A 20,478-nucleotide genomic window follows, 5' to 3' on the forward strand; every position below is an offset into this window, starting at 1 on the left:
TCTGATTGTTTGGTTTCGTTTGTACCGAATGAACGGTGCTTATATAGCATGTGTGTTGTTCATGACCCACTGCTCGGCGGGACGCATTCCCAGTGATAACCTAATTAGGGCAGTTGCTGCTGGCAGTTTTATACCTGATAGCACAATTTTCGTTTTTTGAATAATTATTTTAGACACTTTGTGATACAATACATTGTAGTATGGAGCGGCGCCGGTCTTCAAACGACAGGACCGGGGTTCAAATCCCATCCGGACTGTTCTCCCATGGTGAGAAGTAATTGTTCAACTACATGATATCATGAAGTGACAATAAGGTGTCAAGCCGTAATACTAAAATATAAATAAAATAAATGATATACAGGCTTGACCTGAGAGTGAAAGGTTGTTGGGCCAAGAAGACAGATAAGAAGAGACAAACTGACTTACAAACTAACTGCCGTATGCCTCTGCCACCGAGCCGCCCCACGTTAGTTTGTAAAGACTTTGATCCATTAGACTTTATTTGTTTCCAATGTGTAACGCTGTATTCGAAAATTATATTGCACAAATGTAAATTTTATGAAACACCGTGGCGGGCCATCTCGTATAAGTGATGTCGTAAAAGGAGCCCCGAAGTTGGGAGCCTAGTATAAGTGGCGTCTTACTACGGGCCTAGTGTAAGGGTTATCGTTAGCAAGGGCGTGATATAAGTCTCGTTGCTGGGATCTCATGTAAGGGGCCCCGTTGCAAGGTCACACCTCATACACAGTAATATCAATATCAAAACGCATTGCTTTTTAAAACACACTACGATTATCCAGCCACAGGCAAACAAAAGCCAAGGCAGCTAGAAAATGCGACAAATGCCTCAAGAGATAGGTTTCAAATTAAGGCTGCTAAAAGAAAGTTTTAGTTTTTCTTCAAAACTTAGTTGTGATAATGCCCATCGCCCAAGATGGTTAACGTTTAACCAATGTTTGATCCATACGGTAGCCATAATTTATCGTTTGCAGTATCATTGTCTACAGCCTCAAACAATCGCTCATCGTGCAGATAGGAATCGCGTTCCACGAGCGACGACCTATTGTTGTTTGTAGGTTGCTGCCTCATGAAATTGCATTCGATTACGATTTGTGAATCGATGCGGCAGCAGCAGCAGCATTCAATGGGCGTCCATATTTGCAACTTTGGCCACCCCCGGTGGGAGAACGATAATTATTGGTGTCAAAATTTTCATCTACTCCGCGCACACGCCACGACCGTAGAATGCCGGTGCTATTTTTGTTGTCACCATCACCATTTCCGTCGCCCGTTGTGCCCTCGTGCTGGCAATTGTTTCCATCCCATCGTTTGGGCCGGACAGGCAAGCAAGCAAGCAAGCGAGCGAGCGAGCGAGCGAGCCGTTGCGGCAGGAATTTCCTTTTGATGGTGCTGACAAACCTTTTCCCGGCACCCAGCCCCATAGGCCAGCAGCAGTAATAGGTGTTCGGAACGGTTGCTGCCATGGAATGAAACATCGCCGACAGCGACAAATGCAATTATGCTTCCCTTGTTTTACTTGCATCGTCCGAACCGGGGACGGCGCTTTTCTGTGGTCGCATCCCGGAACTGTGCATCGTCACTGTTTTGTCTGTGACTCGAGTTTCATCCAATTATTTGCTCATTTGCAGATCTTCCATAAATGCATTCGTTCGATGCCAGTTTTTCATCACATCGCCCTCCTGGTCTGCCGCTTTGGCAATGCTGTCCCTGGTGCAATTGCGTTCGTAGACTCGCGAGAAGCTGCGTGTTTGATGATGCAGTTGCACATTGTCGTGGGTTGGTGTTACCGTCGCCAAATGCATTTGGAAAGCATTTGGTGTGCGGGTTCTGGCAACCATGGTCAACGAATTTCAGGGTCAGTCGTTACGGTTTTTGCTTCGACCGTTTGAGTATGTGTACGTATGGATGAAAAGAATGGGAAGGCCCTTTTCTTCATAAAATGCGATGAACAGGGAATTTATTCATTAGATAAATCTTCATTTGTTTCGCCCTGTTCATGAGGTGCCATACCATGTCTAAGGTGCATGGTACGCGCGTGGATTGTTGTAAACATTCATGTATAGTCCGTGTACGGTATTCTGCAGTTGGGAAAACATTTTGGCTGCAATTATAGTTGCACCGAAATCTCATTTCCATAATGATTCTCCGAATGCTGCAAGGAAATAACAATGCTGATCTGCTTTAAAAGTTCTCGGAACGGATTATCGCGTTGATGACGTTGTTATCATTGGGCCAACGCGGGCACATTTCGTTGTAGATGCGTTGGTTGTTGGGTTTGACTCTATCGTAAATTATAATTTTCTGTTTGAATGCATCGGATTTCTGTTGCTGATAATCATCCACGGCCAATGGATGCAATCTGCTCCCGGTAATGATGTAGTTGTGAGTCTTCGTGAAGCGCAATATGGTCTATTACAACGAAAAGCCCTTTTTTCGATTTCCAGTTTTATTCTTTTATGGAAACAAAAGAGGGCTTATTGTAATTTTCCGCCTTTTTTTGTTTAGTTTTGTAGAAATCTGCAAGCGGCAGTAAAATTATAATCGGTCAACACTATTTTTATTAAGGTAATTGATTATGCTTTTTTAGGAACTGAAATGTGTTTGCATCGGTTAAATAGTGCAATGCTTGTTTTGTGATTGAGTAAATCTCATGCAAAATGTTTTAGATTTGAATTTTATTTTGTTTTTATTGATAAAATAGGTTGGAAATGTATTCAAAGATCATTGAGTTTTTAAAGAACCTTATAATTATAATTTATTTTTCTCTTTAAAGGCTTTTGAGAATTGTTAGAAGCTAAATGTTGAGTTTTTACGTTTCAGTCCAATGTTTGCATTTTCCGAATATTTCTAAAAACTGATTTGGAACACTGAACCATGTATGCCACATAATGCTCCCTTAGTTTAATAACCATAATAATACCTCTTTTAACGAAATTTATAGAAATCAATAAGTTTATTCTTAGTTTTTGTTAAGCAGCTGCAGTAATCTGCCGAATACTGGTACTTCTTCTTCTTCCTTGGCACTACAACCTCGAGAAGTGTCGGCCTGCCAATTTCAGGCTTTCTGTGACTTAATTTTACCAGTAGTAAAGTAGTCTGCCCTACGTTCGGGTAGGTAGTCTGGGTGGGATTTGAACCCCGGCCCTGCCGTGTGAAGACCGGCGCCTCTGTAGCCGCGGCCACCGCACCGCCCCATACTGGTACTACTTTCTTATATTAAAGCTTGTTTGAAGCGCACTTATGTTGTGATATTTGGGCAAAAATAATGTGAACCCTTTCACATTGCGCTGAAAACAAGATTTCCGTGTCCGTTTGCTACTTTATATAGGCTTTATTTCGCATCCAATATTATATTTTCTATGTGATTGGATCGGATACGTGTTTTGGTCTCATTCAGTGTCTTATGCGTATTTTATTATTCTTCGTTTTCACAACCACCTCAAAAGGTCGGGCCTGCCATTTATGGCTCCCTGTGACATGATTTTACTCGTATACTCAGTGCTTCGTACGCCGAGGTGGTCTGGATGGGATATGGTCTTTGGTTCTGCCGTGTGAAGACCGGCGCCGCTATTGCCTCGATCGCCCTTTTTGGCTTATATGTGAATTCCATAACGACACTAGTGTGATTTTCAATTTTTGTAATACAGTAGAAGTTGCCTCAAATCGGTTTATTTACCGTAGAAAAAGGTAAAATACTTCTTCACATTTGTTATGTTTCAGTGTGGATGTTGTGTCAGGCGGTACAAGCTTACACAGTCCAAAACGAGGAAAATATTACTATGCAAGAATAACATGATTGATATTTTGCATGCATTACTTTTCTTACTGGGACGCCTGTTTCTGCAATGCCCTGGTCATAACCAAGCAGCACCAATGGCCTATGGTCTTGCTGTCAATTTTTCACGAACACCATAGCACCTGTCTCTTAGATTAGGGTTATGTTCGTAGAGGTATGTTCGTTCGGGATGAGATTTTAAAGGTTGTATTATCATTAGTTGTCTACGTTACGACGCTCCTGACATAAGAGTACTATCGTGAAAATTTTACGCCTGTTTTTGTTTTCTTTTCAAACAATGAATGTCTTGACTCTGATCGCTGTTCGCAGTTGTCGAAACAATGAACGTTCAAAAGCACAGGCATAATTTCACACAACTAGAGCACTCGTTTAAAGCAGAAGGTGTTCTTTTCTAAGTTTGGTTTGAACCCAAGCGATAGAATCACCGAAGTGATCCGTCATCCGAATTCTCTCTACCGTTATGTCTTTACTTTATTTCACCTGATTTGTCCTAACCATGTAGTACCTTCGCTGCGATTCAGACCAACTCGCTTGGGCAGCAGCATAATTTCCCTCATCTTATTTATTATTCATGCAAAGTTTTGCCTCGCCTGGCACACGACCTGGCTGGCTCGCTGGCTGGCTGGCTTTCGCCTACTGACTGGCAACATTTTGACACTTGCCGTATCCCAGTGCAGACGGGTACCTTGACTCCGAACCATACGTACCATTTGCACCAAAGGAAGTGGACAAAAAAAGGCGGCTGTCCATACAAAAAAAGAGCAAGATGAAAAGCCACCACCGACGGTGACACTGTTTTATTTATTCAGCGTAAATTTTATTACTTCTGTCGACAGGACTTGACTGGGAGTGCCAAAGTGCGAGGTTCACTTTGGTTGATTTCATAATGATAATGACCGTCCGTAAAAGTATTTCATGGATCCTTCAAATTAAAAGCATATTATTTTAACACGATTTATACCGTGATGGGCATTCAACGAAGTGGAATGGTAGTTGCCTGGCGTGGCAGAAGGATGGTGAGCGCTTGCTGCAGCGGGTACAGCAGTAAAAGAGAATCCACTTCACTGGGGCAGGTGTCCACTCATTATTTTGACCAATGCAAGGGATCAAGTGAAGTGAGAGAAATGATATGATTTACGAACATTCATACCAATATTTAACATTCGTACTATTAGCATTTAACATACTAATGTCGCTTGGAATTGCTGATGAATGATTTGGGCAACTGTTCTGTAATATCATTTAATTAATTAATGAAGAAGGTTTAATTAATTAAGCAAAAAGACGAAACAAATATTTGAAAACATATTTGGAACTAAACAAGGTATAGTAATATCTGATTGGTATGAAGCCCCATTCTGACTTTTACCATATGCATAGGATTGTTTAAAAAAAAATAGAGTTAAGAGTTCTTTGACCAAGAGCTCCAGAAGTTGTTGGAGCAAAAAAGAAGAAAAAATAAAGTTTTATCTAATTTAATATATTATATATTAAATTTACACTTAATATCTTATCTGTTGTTAATGAAGCATGGCAATCGTATCTCCTTTGTTTAATAAAATATAAACAAGTTTAAACATAAAACGAAAACTTTACCTGAAAATCAATGAAATTCGGTTAAATTTTTCCGTGTGCCTTGGATTAACACGACAAGGACAAAGTAGCGCACCAGGACCGGTTACTCGGCAGAGAAGAACCGATTGAAGCGTCGATAACATTTGACCAGGTTAAGCGCCGGTCATTTTTCCATCCAGCTGATTTTTGATGCAATTAATTTTATTTTTCACCGTCAACACATTCTATGATCTGCTTTTCCGTTGCAAATCAAACGGTAGCCTCGCACATCCTTTTGGCTCGTTCTCATATTGACCAGCAAATATTTCCGGCTGATTGTACTGCTTTATTTTTTTGTTGCCGAAGTAGAAGCGTGCAATTGAAACTCAAACGCAAATATGTTTTTCTCATTTTGAGGGATGTTTATGAAGCTTTTTAAAGCTCCACGTATCGTTCATTGTGCATCTTTCGCTCGCCCTAACTAGTATTTTAATCGATTTCAAATTATGCGTACCACATGATTTTTTTTTTAAACTGATGACGAGTAATTCTACTAGCTGTTTGACAATAAATAAATCTTCCAAACATCGCTTAATGATGAAGAACGAGCAGCGAACGTCAGCTCGAACGCGAAAGAGACTCAAACGAGAAATGTCAAATCAAAACCAGCCGACACACTAATGCTACCACCGGTTGGGTGTGAAGCATCGTGACCATGTTTGGTTGGTTGGTTGGCCCGTTGAGTGCTGCTGTTAGCGCTGATGAAAAGGACAACAGCCGAGGTGTGAAGTGGAGCGTGCCGAGGTGCGAGTGGTAAATAGTTTTGAGGTTTTGAAATTAAACCAAAATAACGTTGGTTTGCGTATGGAAAGTGTTTTAGCTGTCGCCATACAATGGGGTGAGAGTTTGTCTGCGGTTTGGCAGGGTGATGAGCCGTCGGCAAGGGGTGCGAACAGGCCCGACCGACGTTCAGCATCAGTGTATGTACGTCAGCGAGCATGTATGTGTGCAATGAAATGGAATCGTCCGAGCGAGTTTGTTTTACATTCTAACCCCATTTTAAACGTTCCATTGTGTTTGTGTGTGTGTGGGCACATACGCACGCACCAAAGGCTGGGCGCCTCCATTGTGCTGTGGAGAAATTGAAGCCATTAGAAAGATTTGTTTCCATTTAATTTTTATGGTTGTTTTTACAATTTGTTTTACATTCCTTCTTCAGTTTTCAGTTGTTTCAGTTTTGTCGAAGCTTTCAGGCAACATTGGTGATGTGCTCTATTTTTACGACCAATTTGAAGCGATCAAGCATTATATCAGGCGGCATTTTCTTTACGTAAGATGTCGGTCGTTGATGGTCCATTAGGCCAAGTCATGTCGAATGATCGATGATGATGATGAAACGAATGCGCAAATATGAATTGCAAACGTCAAACAGATATTTCAAATATTGCAATATGTGTATTCATTCATTAAATATAGAAAAGAATTATCTAGAACGTCTTATATTATTTGAAAAGAGTGTTTACACAAAATATTTTGATAACAGTCAGATTGTTTGTAGCTTAAAGTTGTTTCTCGTTTGTGATGGATGTAAATGATACATATTTTTATTGTTTACGTTAAGTTATCTCTGCCGAAGGGCATTGTGTAAATTAGATAAATGGTAAAAAGATAAAATTTAATCAACAATGCTTGCAGAGGAGCTTGAGCAAGAAAACTTTTACCTTCCCCTATGGCATACATGAAAGGTTAATAAAGTTCAAAATGACTTTGCCAAAGGTCACAAATCAGAACCGAGTTAATAAACTTTTTTCTCGAACCACATGAAGCACTTTCGTTCGGCACATTAGTTGGTGTCTTAGTTGGATTAGGAATGGAATCGTGACATAAGCTTCCATTGCCTTTAACAGGAGCTTACTTAACATATCTGACAGTGCTAATGCTCTGTTACTTAACATAATCGGCTTATTTTATGTGTGCTTTCGTAAACGTCGATATTCACGATAGAATACGCTTTCAATGAAATGTGGTACGTTTGCGATTACATTGTTTTTGTGAGTTTTTATTATTCATATGTTTGTGTGTTAGACTAGAAGAATGGACATTATTTTTAATTGTTTATTCAAGCAATACTCACAGAAATATATGTAAAACAGATGTACTAATATATGGATAAATATCTCTCTCTCTTTTCTTGGCCTTTAGGTCATACGTGCCATTTCAGGGTTACTAGACTAAAAGATAACACGTAGTTAGGTAGTCATTCCTCTTTACGGGGGAACGGTCCGGATGGGATTTGAACCCCGATCTTGCCGCTGACTGAAGATCGGCGCCGCTGACTCTTGTACTTCCGGGCCATCCTCGATTGAATAATAATATGAGACATGAATACGGTAGTTTGTACCTTGGGCTTTAACGAACGACTACAAAGGGGCGGTGGTCTTCATACGGCAGGAACGGGCTTCAAATCCCATCCGGACCGTTCTCTTGAGCTTGAGAAACCTTTGCTTCGCCTTTTTGGAATTACAACTATGAAAGGGTTTTGATCCTCGCTGTTGCCATGTTGCTATCTATCATCAGCTGCTATCGCCTCGGCCAACGAACCACCACAAACCTTCTCCACTAAAATCTTGGAACTTAATAAAACATTTCTTTCTACAATACCCATATACACCATTGAAACGCGGATTCTGTCTGAAAGTAATGAGCGATATTTTGACCCAATATGAATAAGGGAGAAGTCGCTACAATGACGAGCTCTATGAGCTATGTGGTGATCTCATTATCGAGCAATGATTTAGATATGCCAAGCTCGGGTGAGCCGGCCATGTCATGACAATGGTACTGGACGATCCCGTAAAGCACTTTTAGGCCGTCCACATAAACAGAGGAAGCGTTTGCCAGAAAGGCCAGGATATGAAATGGATCGAAGACTTTTGTCGCAGGCAAAGTCTGCGAGACTTTTATAGCGCCTGATAAGTAATTAAGTAAAGTATCTTATAAGTACTCAGATTATCTTCAACGCTAACCAGAAAACTGGTTCGCACTGGGAAAAACTTCTCATTTCGCATTGGGTCGGAAGTAAGTAGTGTCGCCGGTTGTTGACTACAAGGGCATCCTATTTAGTCCTTTTTTGCGTATCAAGAAAGTCATAAATGGTAGACACAGATCTCCTGAGGTTTTTTGACTAAACAAGAATAAGCCTCGAAAAGCTTTGCTGCGATCCTCTGGGGTGAAACGAGCGTTTCAAGAAGCTTTGGATTAAATGTTTATTTTCAACATGAATTTGAATTTGAATTAGGGATTGAACTAATGAATGTTGAAGTTCCCCTTACGCAGGACCGACTATGCGGTATGTGAGATCAATAAGTTCTTGTTTTTCCTAGCTTAACGCCCTGCGTTGTCATACCTATTATTTCTGGCTTACTATACTTTTTGATAGTCGTTGAAGTACTTGAATAGTCAGTCCTCACAACGGGGGAGCGATCAGAATAGGATTTGATTTTCGGTTCTGCCCGTGTTGTGCCCGGCGCCACTATCGCCTCGACGTTCTGAGATCAATAAGTATAGTAAATCAATATATACCAGATATGATGTAGCAGTTCGTTAAGCAGACTTTCATGAGACATTCATCATTAACAGTTCATAGTTGTTGGCTAGTATGGTAAAGGAATTATTCTTACTGAGAATCACCATCGCAAACTCTTACCTGGCAATGTGTACCACAAACAACTTCGGATGAATAAAAAGAGCAGAAAACAATTCAAACCCGCCAAACAAAGTTATAGATAACCATTTTTTACTCAAAGCTTTTATTATTGGTTTGTATTCTATTTGTTCAGAATATTTGATAGCAATGCTCCGGGTTGTTACTGTTGTTGGATGCGGAGCCTTTCTTGTGGAACTTGTGGTATTATTACAGTTTTTCTGCTGTTTTGTGTGTTTTTTTTACATTCTTTGCATACTATATCTTAATAGTGGAACATTTAGCCGTTTAATTTGATTGCACATTGATTCCTGGCGCGATGCTGACCTTATCGTACAAACGATACATGCACTTGAGTGTACTGGATACACAAACGAAACAAATGCCGAATACATAACTACCATGGTCCTAGCGTCCTTAACTTACACTTTGCTTAGATACACATTTAGGATAAATTCATGTTGTACGTATATCTCGTTGTTGGACTAATCTTTCGCATCAACTGCGGTAACATCGTTGTCACTAAAATGTCTTTTTACCTCTTATTAACACACGCCATAGATGCAACAGCTCGCTCGTTCTTGCATCACTACCGTGGACTCCCGTTCCGCGATTATTTATACACCGCTCATAGATTCCATTCCATTTCAACTAATGTCACTTACAGGCTAACAACATAACAACAATCTATCCACAGAAGCACTGGAAAGAATGGTGAAACGATTACATGAGCGTATGGGTCGCATTTTGGCACATTATAGCAATGCACTTGCACGTTGTCTAGCGTGAAGTTAAGGTTTTGTATGATGTCACGATAAAAGCAAACCGTGCGTAGGTCATTAAGGATCCTTACAGTCAACCACTACCTTCGACTCGTAATTAAACCTTCAAAGTGCATCATTTACTTTGAACAAAATATTCGTCGGTACTGCCCGAATCGTGTGATAAGAACAGAATTCAAGATGTAAAAATGTCGTTAGATACTTGTGCTGGTTCGCATTGGCAGAAATCTTTGCGCTAGTTTGAAAGCCAACCGAAAAAAAACGTAAGAAAGGCCGAATGGAACTTCCTTTTCTGAACATGACGGTTTTTGAACAGTTCGTTCGTACCACCACCAGCACCACGTCGTCGTGCAAAAGTTTTTCATTTTCCCAAAGTTGGGTCTACGAATGGGCAAATGGTTGGATGATTTAGTGCTGGGAAGAATTTCTTTTCTGAGACTTCTAGTTGGTCTTTTTCTGTTTGCTTCCTCCTGGTATTGGGTGGCCAAATTGTGGTCGACAATTGTGGGGGCAGTTGGCAAAAGAAATCCAATTATCGTCCAAAGAGTAATTTCGAATGCATCGTTTGGGCCGACGCGGATACCGACAAAAAAAAAGGAAATGTCTTGAAAATCGCATTCAATTTGTTTCACAAGTGCATTTAAGGAGAAGGAAATTCGCCTTCGTTCGGAATGCATCATAGGTTATTATCTGTGCGTGGTTTTTTCTCTTAGAGTGTCGCATGCCGCTCCATGCATCCTTAGTGAGTGGTGTAGTGGGAAATTTATACTTCTTGCTCTATATTAAATTTCTATAATATTCATAGGGTCAAGAGAGAGAGAACAAAAATCAACCTAAAACCTTCTCGTTCAGTTGAGTTCTAATGTTTAAATATTGGTACAACTCGATTGCGCGCAGTATACAAAACGATATTAGTCACGAATGTTACAAACAGCTATATAAATTCTTTCTAACAGGTTTGTGCTAATGTCAATTACGCATCGAACCGGCATTACTGATATGTGGCCATAAATGCGTTATTTTATATGGCTTGCTGCCCTTCTATAACCTCAGTCCGATTATTGCAAGTCTACAGATTTATACAGATAAGCATCTTGATTAGTTGGAACGAAATTTGTCGCCATTATACGTCTAGCGAAAGAATGCCATCTTTCCACAGTGGTGTTCCCTGATGTGATCGCACGGTGTTAGCAGTGGGTTCAAACATTCTGAATTAGTTTTTACTTTGTTTGGTGGTATTACTTGGAATACTGTTTTTACTAGTCGGAAGATAAGCAATCGATAGGCTGTAACCTAACGAAAAAACATAAGCTCAACGAGGGTCCAACGAGGTCGTCTTCCGACGATATCCATAATTGTTTGAGGCCGAAGAAGAGCTTGTTGTGATAAATTTAATCAAGTGCGCATCCAGCTTTCGCGAGTTCCAGTGCTACTTACTACGCTTCTTCCTGCTTCCTGGTATACGGTATTGTTGGTACATTGTGGCCGGTCGCATACATACAGCCGACTCATTGAATATATAGGATCGTGGCATAGGTAAATGCTGCTCTACTGATGGTGCCGCTGACGGTTGAGATATGCTCAGTGTCCAGTTTGGTAATCTGCGATACAATTTCACACGGATCGGTGATGATGGGATTGTGCAGTGGTGCAATGATCTTCTCATTTGGCTATACGTTGCGTGTATATGATGTCAATGGCCTCACCATTATTATATAGTTGTATAATTAGTATATGTCTGTGTATATGTATATATATATTTTTTTGTCATTTAGTATATATATATATATATATATATATATATATATGTTTATAAACCCTGCATTCAGTTATACGTGTTGAAATAGTTGATCGTTTTGTTGTGTTAGCTGCGTTTGCTGTTGCTTAATCTTGTCGCCCTACTTCTTTGCCCCAGTTCGGTTTGCCAAATTAAACATCGGAATGCTAAGCTATTTTGGTGGCAAAAAACATTTTTCTATCACTTTGCGTGTGTGTGAGTGTGCTTGTTTGCTAAACTGGGTTAAGGGACAGGAACCTATCATGTCTCATGTTCACTCCACAACTGTCCGTGTATGAATATACATACTGCACACTGTTGCTCTTAGCTTACAGGGTACACATTTTGATTTCTAGTTATTGTAAGCTAATTCTTGCCAAAAGTAGCATACCGGTGCTAAAAACAATGGACAGAATATTGTTCGCTGCTGTGGTGGCACCTGCGTGGTAGAGAAATAAATGTATTACAAATACCATACAATATGATCATTGTCACGTACTGAAAGATGTATCAAAAGGTTAAGTGATTACTGTTTATTTATTGGTTAGTTAAAGGAGTAACTTCATGGAACTTTACCCAGAAGAATTCATTATTTAAAATCAACTGAGATTAGCATTTAGCGCGATCGTATTTTTTGCAAAATTAATTAAAACATATGGCAACAGTTACATACCTTGATTGTTCCGATTAGTTTCTGGTGGCCAATAGATGATATTAGTATCGAACGATTTTTGCTCGGATCGATCAATTTCATTAAGATTGGAAGAGTATTTAGAGTCTGTGCAGGATACAAAAGCAATAAAGAAATGAGAGAAGTGCAAAGCAAAAGAGAGAGGGATACGTTTTAGCTTGATGGTCGATCGTTCACTAGGAGAACATTCAGCACACATGCCCCAAGAGATCTTGGGCGTACGGAAGCAAGCCCACTCGGAAACTTCCGTCACAAATTAGAGTGAGATTTAATTCAATTACTTGCTCATCTGCGAGCAAAGCCCTCCCCTTGCACAGAACGGACGGACCCGTGCCGTTTTGTAGGGAGCGTTCAAGTGCCCAAGTCCCAAAGCTGACCCTCTCTAACGATGCTTCACTTTGCACATACTTACTTTTATCAACCACGTGCCCAGAATAAGAATTCGAGTGTTGCCCACCGTGATGGTGGTGAAGACCACCGCCAGAATCGTTGAGGTTCCGGTTGGGCCAAAGGTCAGAGTAGGATTCGGTTGTCGGTGGCCCGGGAGATGTGGTCGGTGGTGTGGACGCTACGGAAAGCAGACAGAAAGCATATGACGATTTAAGCAACAACGCGTACGTAACATAATGTAACGCAGTGGTATTGAAAAAACAGAAAATTTCGCCAGCTAGAATGAGCTCGTACAAGTGCGGGGGGAAAATGATAAAGTTATTTTCTTTCTGGTGGAGCACATATTCCCATTTGACAAATAAGATGTGAATTGGGGTTAGAAATGAGGCCCACTTATGTGATCACTGAACCTGTGTTTGTGTTCGTATTGGGGTTTGCTCGTTTCAAGTATTTTGAAGAATTGAACTCAGGAGAACAGAGTCTGTTAGACCTGCTCATCCTTCAGTTTCTCTTGAACCCCTTTTGGTCGTGAAATAAATACGTTTTCTGCTTATTATCTTCGTAATACCACAGAAATTGAGGGTTGGGAGCTAGACATCCGTTGATGTCAAACGGATTCCATAGAAGGAGGTGCGTTAGTAAGAAACTGTCGTTCCAAATGTTTTGAAGTCTCCGGGAATGAGAAAAATGTTTGTTTGCAATACACAGGGTATTCAGTCGATTTTTTAGTCTTTCATATAGGTTTTAGGCATATTCGCAGATAATTTTGATTTCATCTTAATTTTACACGTTCCTGTGTCACGAGGTTTCATGACGAGATCCCAGTTTTTTTTTTTATTTCGTCCCGCTTTGTCCCGCTATATAATAAACTCTGCCTGTATGGACTTGAAACATGATTTTTAGCATGGTTGAAATAGGACAATAGATAGTCTTATCAAGAGGAGCATGATCCAAACAGCTCCAATGTCTTGCTATAATAAAAAAAAAACAAATTGTTTGAAAATTTACAGAATCGAGAACCGCATGCGTTGAAGGAGGCAAAAGATTAATTTGGTTCGTTTGTAAACAAATTCAACCCATGGTCTCCATCATTAGAAGACAAACATTATCTGTAGATTACTCGTTCATCGCAATGCTGTAAATGGGTTTGAGATGGGGACAGCATCAAACGCGCGGTCAAAAAAGTTTAGCATAAGAAAAACACTTTATGGGAACGCGTCAAAAACGCTTACAAGAACAAAAATGTATCGAAAAGTGTCATAAAATTTCAGGATACCCTGCGAAAAGCAAACATTCAAAGGATCTTTGGCAACATATTTACAGCACAGCCGCATGAACAAAGTTCTTAAATATTTCAGTAATTGACATTTTTCAATGAAATTTGTTTGTTTTATTAGGCCCATAAAGTAAAAAAAATCTGTTTGCCCTACATACACATACGCTTGACAATGGGACACGTCAGATATGTTTTATTCAAATGCCCCAAAACCGTAAGTGCATTACGATGGCATTAGTAACGGGTCATTTGCCCCACTTCAGGTTATGCTGTCTCAGTGCCGGATTAGGTAGCATTATGATATCTTCATTCTTCGCTTTGCTTGTACCTGCTACCTTGAAGCCCAAAAAAGGAAATTCAAAAATTGTAAAGGAAATGGGAAAGTCTTGAAAATCGTCCTAGAAGAAAGGAACAAACACAGCCAAACACACTCACACGCACACAAACAAAAAGGCCTTTTTCGCGCACAAAAAAAAAGACTCGGGACAAAGTTCAGCGGAAATACAAATGATCCATCCATCCATCCTAAATGCTTTGTGCGGTTTTCGGTGCACGATTTTTCCTGCCAAGCGCTGACGGTACTGCAGGAAGTTGCTGGTAGCATCATTTGAATTTCCGCTTGCGACGATATCCTGGTCCGGAGATTTGTTACGGCTCACCGGTGTATGATATCTTATTTTATTTATGATTGGTTTTCGTAGGCTAGCTGACGCTGCCATCGAAATGTTTTTCAAAACTTGTTATTCATCTTTTTTTTTACTGGTCCTGGAGGGTAGCCAGCTCCAACTCCAGCAAATATGAGTGCGAGCTAGCGAATTTAAAATAACTCCAAGTTATTACGCTTAAGAATGGCGCTCATTTCTTGGTGACTTTTTGCCATACCGAAGCAGAGACCATTGACAACTGCTTTTTGGAAGGAGCAAAGTTGTCATCGCTCACCAATATCGTGGACGAGATGCGGCGAATGGTTCAATTATTTTGCCATTTTCGCTAATAAATCAGCCGTCGGTGACTTGGCTGCTTTTCGGCTGCTATTTGACACTGTCTCAAATGCCGGCCTGTGCAGCTGTCGGCAATAGGACAGAGATGATGACGATGACGAGGCTGATAACAATTCCATCTCGTTTCGGTGCGATGCGTCTTTTCTCTCTCTCTCTCTCACTATCCCTGGTTTCACACCTTCGCGCCGTCTAGTGGATTCAAATTGTGTTTTTCGCCCAACGTCCCTTTTTTTTCCTGTCGTGGGTGAAGATTGTGTAAATCGTGCTAACATTCTGGTTCGTTTATTTCTTTTAGTTCACCGTTCGTCTCATCTTACCGGCTCAGCCGAACTACGGTTGAATGAAAGATGAAAAATCCAACCGTTCCGGAGCAATGTCTCGGTCTTGAAACCTGACCGGAACTCGGGAGGAGGAACTCCCTTCTACCGTTTTCCAGCACGAGTCTGCCCATTGATCTTGCGCTGGGTGGTGGTTTCTTTTTCATTTGCGAGGGTGAATGGATCTTTTTAAGGTATTCGTTTCAAAATTACCTGCGTGTAGCATACGAAGGTTGTTGGTTGCATGTGTTTCTTTTTTCTTCTTGCTCAACGTTTCACCCACGGCACGCAGCATTATCCATCGTCACCAGGCGGGTGTGGATGTATGGCAGAATATTTATAAGCTAGCCGAAAAACCAACCGTTGCTTGTGTTGGTTGGTGGTTGGAAGTGGTTAGACGAAACAGAAAAGCTTCCCTGGGCGACTGACGTGGCGGTGGGATGCTACGTCCGGAATATAAATCAACTCCCATCAAGATGTGTGACGACGATGCTGGTTGGTTTTTACACTTGTACGGAAGGTGTGTGTGTGTGTGTGTTTGGGAATTCGTTGTGGAATGTTATTTTTTGAACGTTAGTGCAGCACTGCTACTAATCGCTGCTTCACACCGTGGGTCGTTTGATTGGTAGTCTTATGAGGTTTGACGTGCCATTTAAGACTCGTTGTCGTTACACGTTACGTTGTGAGTGATTATGTATCACCTTTTAAGTGTAGATTTTGGAACAGTCTACATAAAATTACGTTTTATTTGGAATAAGTACATACTAATTAAATAAATAGGAAATTTTTATTCATTAATCATTGAGGATAGCATTTCTTTGAAAACGTCTTTTAATTCATTGTGTGCCTTCATACAAATAGTAATACGACCGGACCGTTTATCACAACTTAACAAATAAAACTACAAAAGTAAATGCTACAAATAGATAATACCAAACGGGTTTCTACTTAATGGTCTGATGTCAAAGTGGTTATCCTTTTTTCCCTTTATCAAATCCTTCACCGTATCTTTCATCTGGCGGTGGGGAAGTTCGCTCGGCCAAAGATTTCACGAAACGGTAGAGCTTCCCAAAAACCTCCACCGGCCAAATCCGCAGCAATCACCGTCAAAAGGACTACGTGGGGGAGTGTGGTCGTTTCAACCCAAAAAGTAGACAGCTGTCGAAATGTAGAGGGAGGAGGAGTAGCTTCCTTTTGAAATTATCGACGGTTTGACGCAGTGAGCCAGCCCATACACACACACACACACACACACACACACACACACACACACACACACACCCAGTGACAGCTTGCCCAGCTGAAGCGAACTGAAATTATCCTTTCGTTTTGTATTGTTGTGAAGGACGGTACCGTAGCAGAAGTGGGGATGCTTTCTTGTACTTTTGAGTCTGTGTTTAACATTCGTCTTTTTTTTGTTTTGTTCTTTCTTTGCTTCGTCATCCCGTGCCCGTGCTGCTGGGTGGAACAATTTGAATAAGAAAGAAAAATTGCAACCCCTTTCGAGCATCTGTGTCGAACGACTTTTGACCGCAGCTCGAATTACAGTGTAGCTTGCAGATGTGGGAAAGGGCGTGCCGGTTACACACCCATTTTCTTTGGCTGTTGTGTTGTGCAAAAAACTTTTTGCCTCGGCACGGTGGGTGTTTTGGTGTGCTGGAGGCAATGAAAATATCAAAGTTTCTTCGGTTCGCTTCGCAAAAACCGTGTAGTACAGTGTCGAGCAGCAACGCAAATGGCGCTGGTTATTAGATACTTGAACAGAGGCAATCACGACGACCCGTAAGCATTTTAGAGAGGGTGGAGGAAGAAAGTATTGCATTACAGGCGCTTGGAGATGGTGCCTGGAGAAGATGATGAATTTTGTACTCATAACACTTTACTTCATATCATGCGATGGCGTAGATAAATCATAAACGGTCATTTGCTGTGAGAATTGTAGCCGGATGGGTTTGTATAAAAAGTCTATTTTAAATAATAACCTAAAAATTATTCATGATAAGAGGTATACGTTTCTTAGCACATAAATAATCCCTTAGCATTTTAAAGCATCGAAGATAGTAAAAACCGACTAAATAGATCATCCAGATCGATCAAGGCTACTGGGAAGTTCTGGCCTTCTGATCGTTACTTTGGCTTAAAATGAGCTTAAGGACAAGGAGACTTGTTAAACATATGAGTCTCGCATGGATATCAAAAAGAACCTCTTAGTAGATATAGTTAGAATAAATGATGCGCTCGACATTACTTCAAAGAATTGAAGTTAGTAAAAGCCAACAGACCTGTCGCAGCATCACCAACTTGATCATCTAGATTGATCACGGCTATTCGAAAGCTTTGGCGTTCTGGTCACTACTTTGGCAGAGAACGAACGAATACACAACTCTCTTTTGTATATTAGATACAACCTCTTTAAATGCACTGAAGCAGCTCTGAAGTAGAGTATGTTCCGCATCCTACAGTACATACTGAGTCTACATCATGAATGAAGTGTGAAGTTAATTAAATCACTTTATTATGGCGCACTTATTGAAGCTACTTCAGCTACTATTTTTAAAACCGAAATAAAAGTATCAGTAAACATAAGTTATGGTTTAAGGGCCAATAAGTGCTGTGTTTTCATATGCTCATTATCTAGTCCTTGCTGCTCTCAGATAGATGAGTGCCGACAATTTGAGAAAATAGTTTATGGGCGCACGTCGGTGCAATTTCTACCGTTCATGAAAATATTGCGTAAACCAAACTCCATACTGCGGGTAACGGCAAACTCTCGTGAATCGTGAAGTTATGGTACGCATAATCTGGAGAGTGCTCGTGCTTTGCCTCGGTCGCATGTTCATAATAATTATATTACATAGTCTATGAGCACCAGCGTTCGGCAGACGAAACTGGTTACTGGTTTGTGGTTGTGCTAAGATACCGAACGCCAGACCGAGGATGGTAGTAACGCAGTTAGCCTGCACGTATGTGATGGATTATGTGGCGAGTAAAAATGTAATAAGCTCAATTAAATTGCAACAAGCTGCATGGTGGAACCGTGCTGTGGTACGACCATATAGAGAAGGTAGAGGCACATAAAATTCCCGAGTACTGGTTCTTCAAAGTCACATAGCTGCAGCTATCCTTGCATAGGCGATATCATTATCGGGGTTTTGCACTGACAAAAATTGTAAGGTTACGTGCTCAAAAAGTTTTTATGCGTTTTGCGGTAATGTTAAGATCATTTCCAAAGTAAATAAAACTACTGCACTTCTGCTTAGAAGTTGTCTCAAACGTTAACGAAACCATTTAGGAAGCTTCATTATGCTGAATTAAGAAAACAAGCCCAAGAAGCAGCAACACAATCATCGTTTATATTGCATGAAATTAAATTTGAAAGCTATTTACGAGTAATCTATTTCTTTCGGGCGCATACTCTCAATTAATGACTTTTCATATTTGATGACTGCATAACAATATGTTCATTAACGTGCTCTGTTTCGTACCCCAGAGCTAAGAAAAGATCGAAAAAAAAAACTCGTGGTGGCAAAAAAGGTTATTATTGGGGTGGGGTAGGAGAAAAATCTTGGTTAGCGGAAGCATCCTTTGTCAATTCAATAGAATGAGTTCTTCGGGGAGGGTCGAGCAAGTCAAGAGTGATAAATGATAAATAAGAGAGCGACTCTCCATGCGAATTAAGGCCGGGAAGATGGCATAAAAGGAATAAAACCAGAGTACGCGAAAGTGAACTGCAAAGGACGGTTTATTATGCAAAAAGGGACAAGAGCCATATCAGAACGGCGGCAAGCATACATTTCCTCCGGGATGTTGTGGCCGGTGGGAAGGCTTTGGATGAAAGGTGAGTTCGTTGATTATGGTTCATAATGATGCAAAATAAGGTGTTCATTCGACCGTCATCGGGATAGGGGCGGTCGGTCATTCTTGGTGATGAATAGAAGGAAGGGAGTTTTTTTTTTGGGTGAAAAAGAGGAAAATTTACTTACAGCTGTTTTGGGAATAGATAGAGTGAGAGAGAGAGAGGAATATAGAGAGTATCCTTGTGATTAAAAAAAGAATCGATTTTGATGAGATTTTTTTGGATTGGTTCCAGTACAAAGGACCGTAATTAATCTACCAGTTGTTTTAAAACTGTTTATCAAACTATTACAAACTATAAAATGAAATTCGAATAGAAACATTTCAGTAACCTCAGTGAGTGTACTTAAGAACATGATTGTGAAGTCTCACGTACTTGGACAAAATTGGAATTATGCTATCAATATGCCAATGATATTTGAACCAAGCGCCAATGCCACTTCGTCTGACAGCACGAACGGCGGCGGAAGGTTTATGCACGAAACGTTTGAGCCATTTTTCTTAAAACCCGACACGGCCACCACAATTGCTGGGGAGCGTGAAATGTTTGTCTCCTTCCTACCCGGTTATTCATCCATTTCTGGGAGAAGATTGCGATTCCGTCACAGATTGCAGGAACGAAACGGTGCAGCACACCGGAAGCCTGGGTAATGCGCTGGAAAAACATATTTTTATTGAAGCAAACAATGTACCGTACAATGGTTGAATGAAATATGATTATTAAGAGTAATAATGGAGCACCCAGACGACGACCAAGATGACGACGACGCCAGAGACGACGACGACGACGATATGGCCATGATGATGACGATGATGACGATGATGGTGATTTTGAGTGTAGCCAGGAGTGGGTGGCTCCGGAAAATGGATGGCCGCGCAAAAATAACTAAAGCACGCCTCGTTTAAATTCCGTTCCCATGGAAGGACCCGGGAGGACGACGAGGACCTTCCTTGTGGAGTGGGGGACGCATAGATTTTCGCCTCCACTTTCGGAGCCAAGCAAATCAACGATAAAAAGGCCATCGGATGGCATGCTCTGCGAGCGCGAGTTGTGACGGTTTTGTGGTTTGCCAGTTGCCCCGAAGGCATTGTTGAGGTTTCACAAACAATGACTTTTCGGTGGCGATGCTTAAACTTTAGAAAATTGTCGGGTGGATTTTTTTTGTGCCCGTCCAAGGTAAGTTAATGCTTTGTTGGGTTTTGGGTGGGCAGTGGGAGAAATTGTTTGGCGGCAGTTTTAAATTATGTCGCCATAATTAATTGATGCTTTCCGAAATGGATTCGATTGAACGGTGGGCAAACGGTGTGGGCTGGA

The 20,478-nt window shown here is 40.9% G+C and overlaps 1 protein-coding gene across 7 annotated transcripts in view; it reads right to left on the reverse strand.

Annotated features, from left to right (window-relative positions):
- Positions 1–9,153: 9,153 nt before the first annotated feature.
- The window catches only part of LOC118513461 (lachesin-like), a 59,214-nt gene continuing 47,889 nt past the window's right edge, over positions 9,154–20,478 (reverse strand). For all 7 annotated transcript variants that reach the window (XM_036059229.1, XM_036059237.1, XM_036059235.1 and 4 more), the window contains exons 9-11: positions 12,737–12,892; positions 12,307–12,411; positions 9,154–12,072 (exon numbers count right to left, since the gene is read on the reverse strand). In XM_036059229.1, the coding sequence (XP_035915122.1) occupies positions 11,990–12,072; positions 12,307–12,411; positions 12,737–12,892 (344 nt within the window). In that variant the 3' untranslated portion in view covers positions 9,154–11,989. The remainder of the gene's footprint in view (positions 12,073–12,306; positions 12,412–12,736; positions 12,893–20,478) is intronic.

This window comes from Anopheles stephensi, chromosome 3, assembly GCF_013141755.1.
Source record: "Anopheles stephensi strain Indian chromosome 3, UCI_ANSTEP_V1.0, whole genome shotgun sequence".
Taxonomy (NCBI): Eukaryota; Metazoa; Arthropoda; class Insecta; order Diptera; family Culicidae; genus Anopheles; species Anopheles stephensi.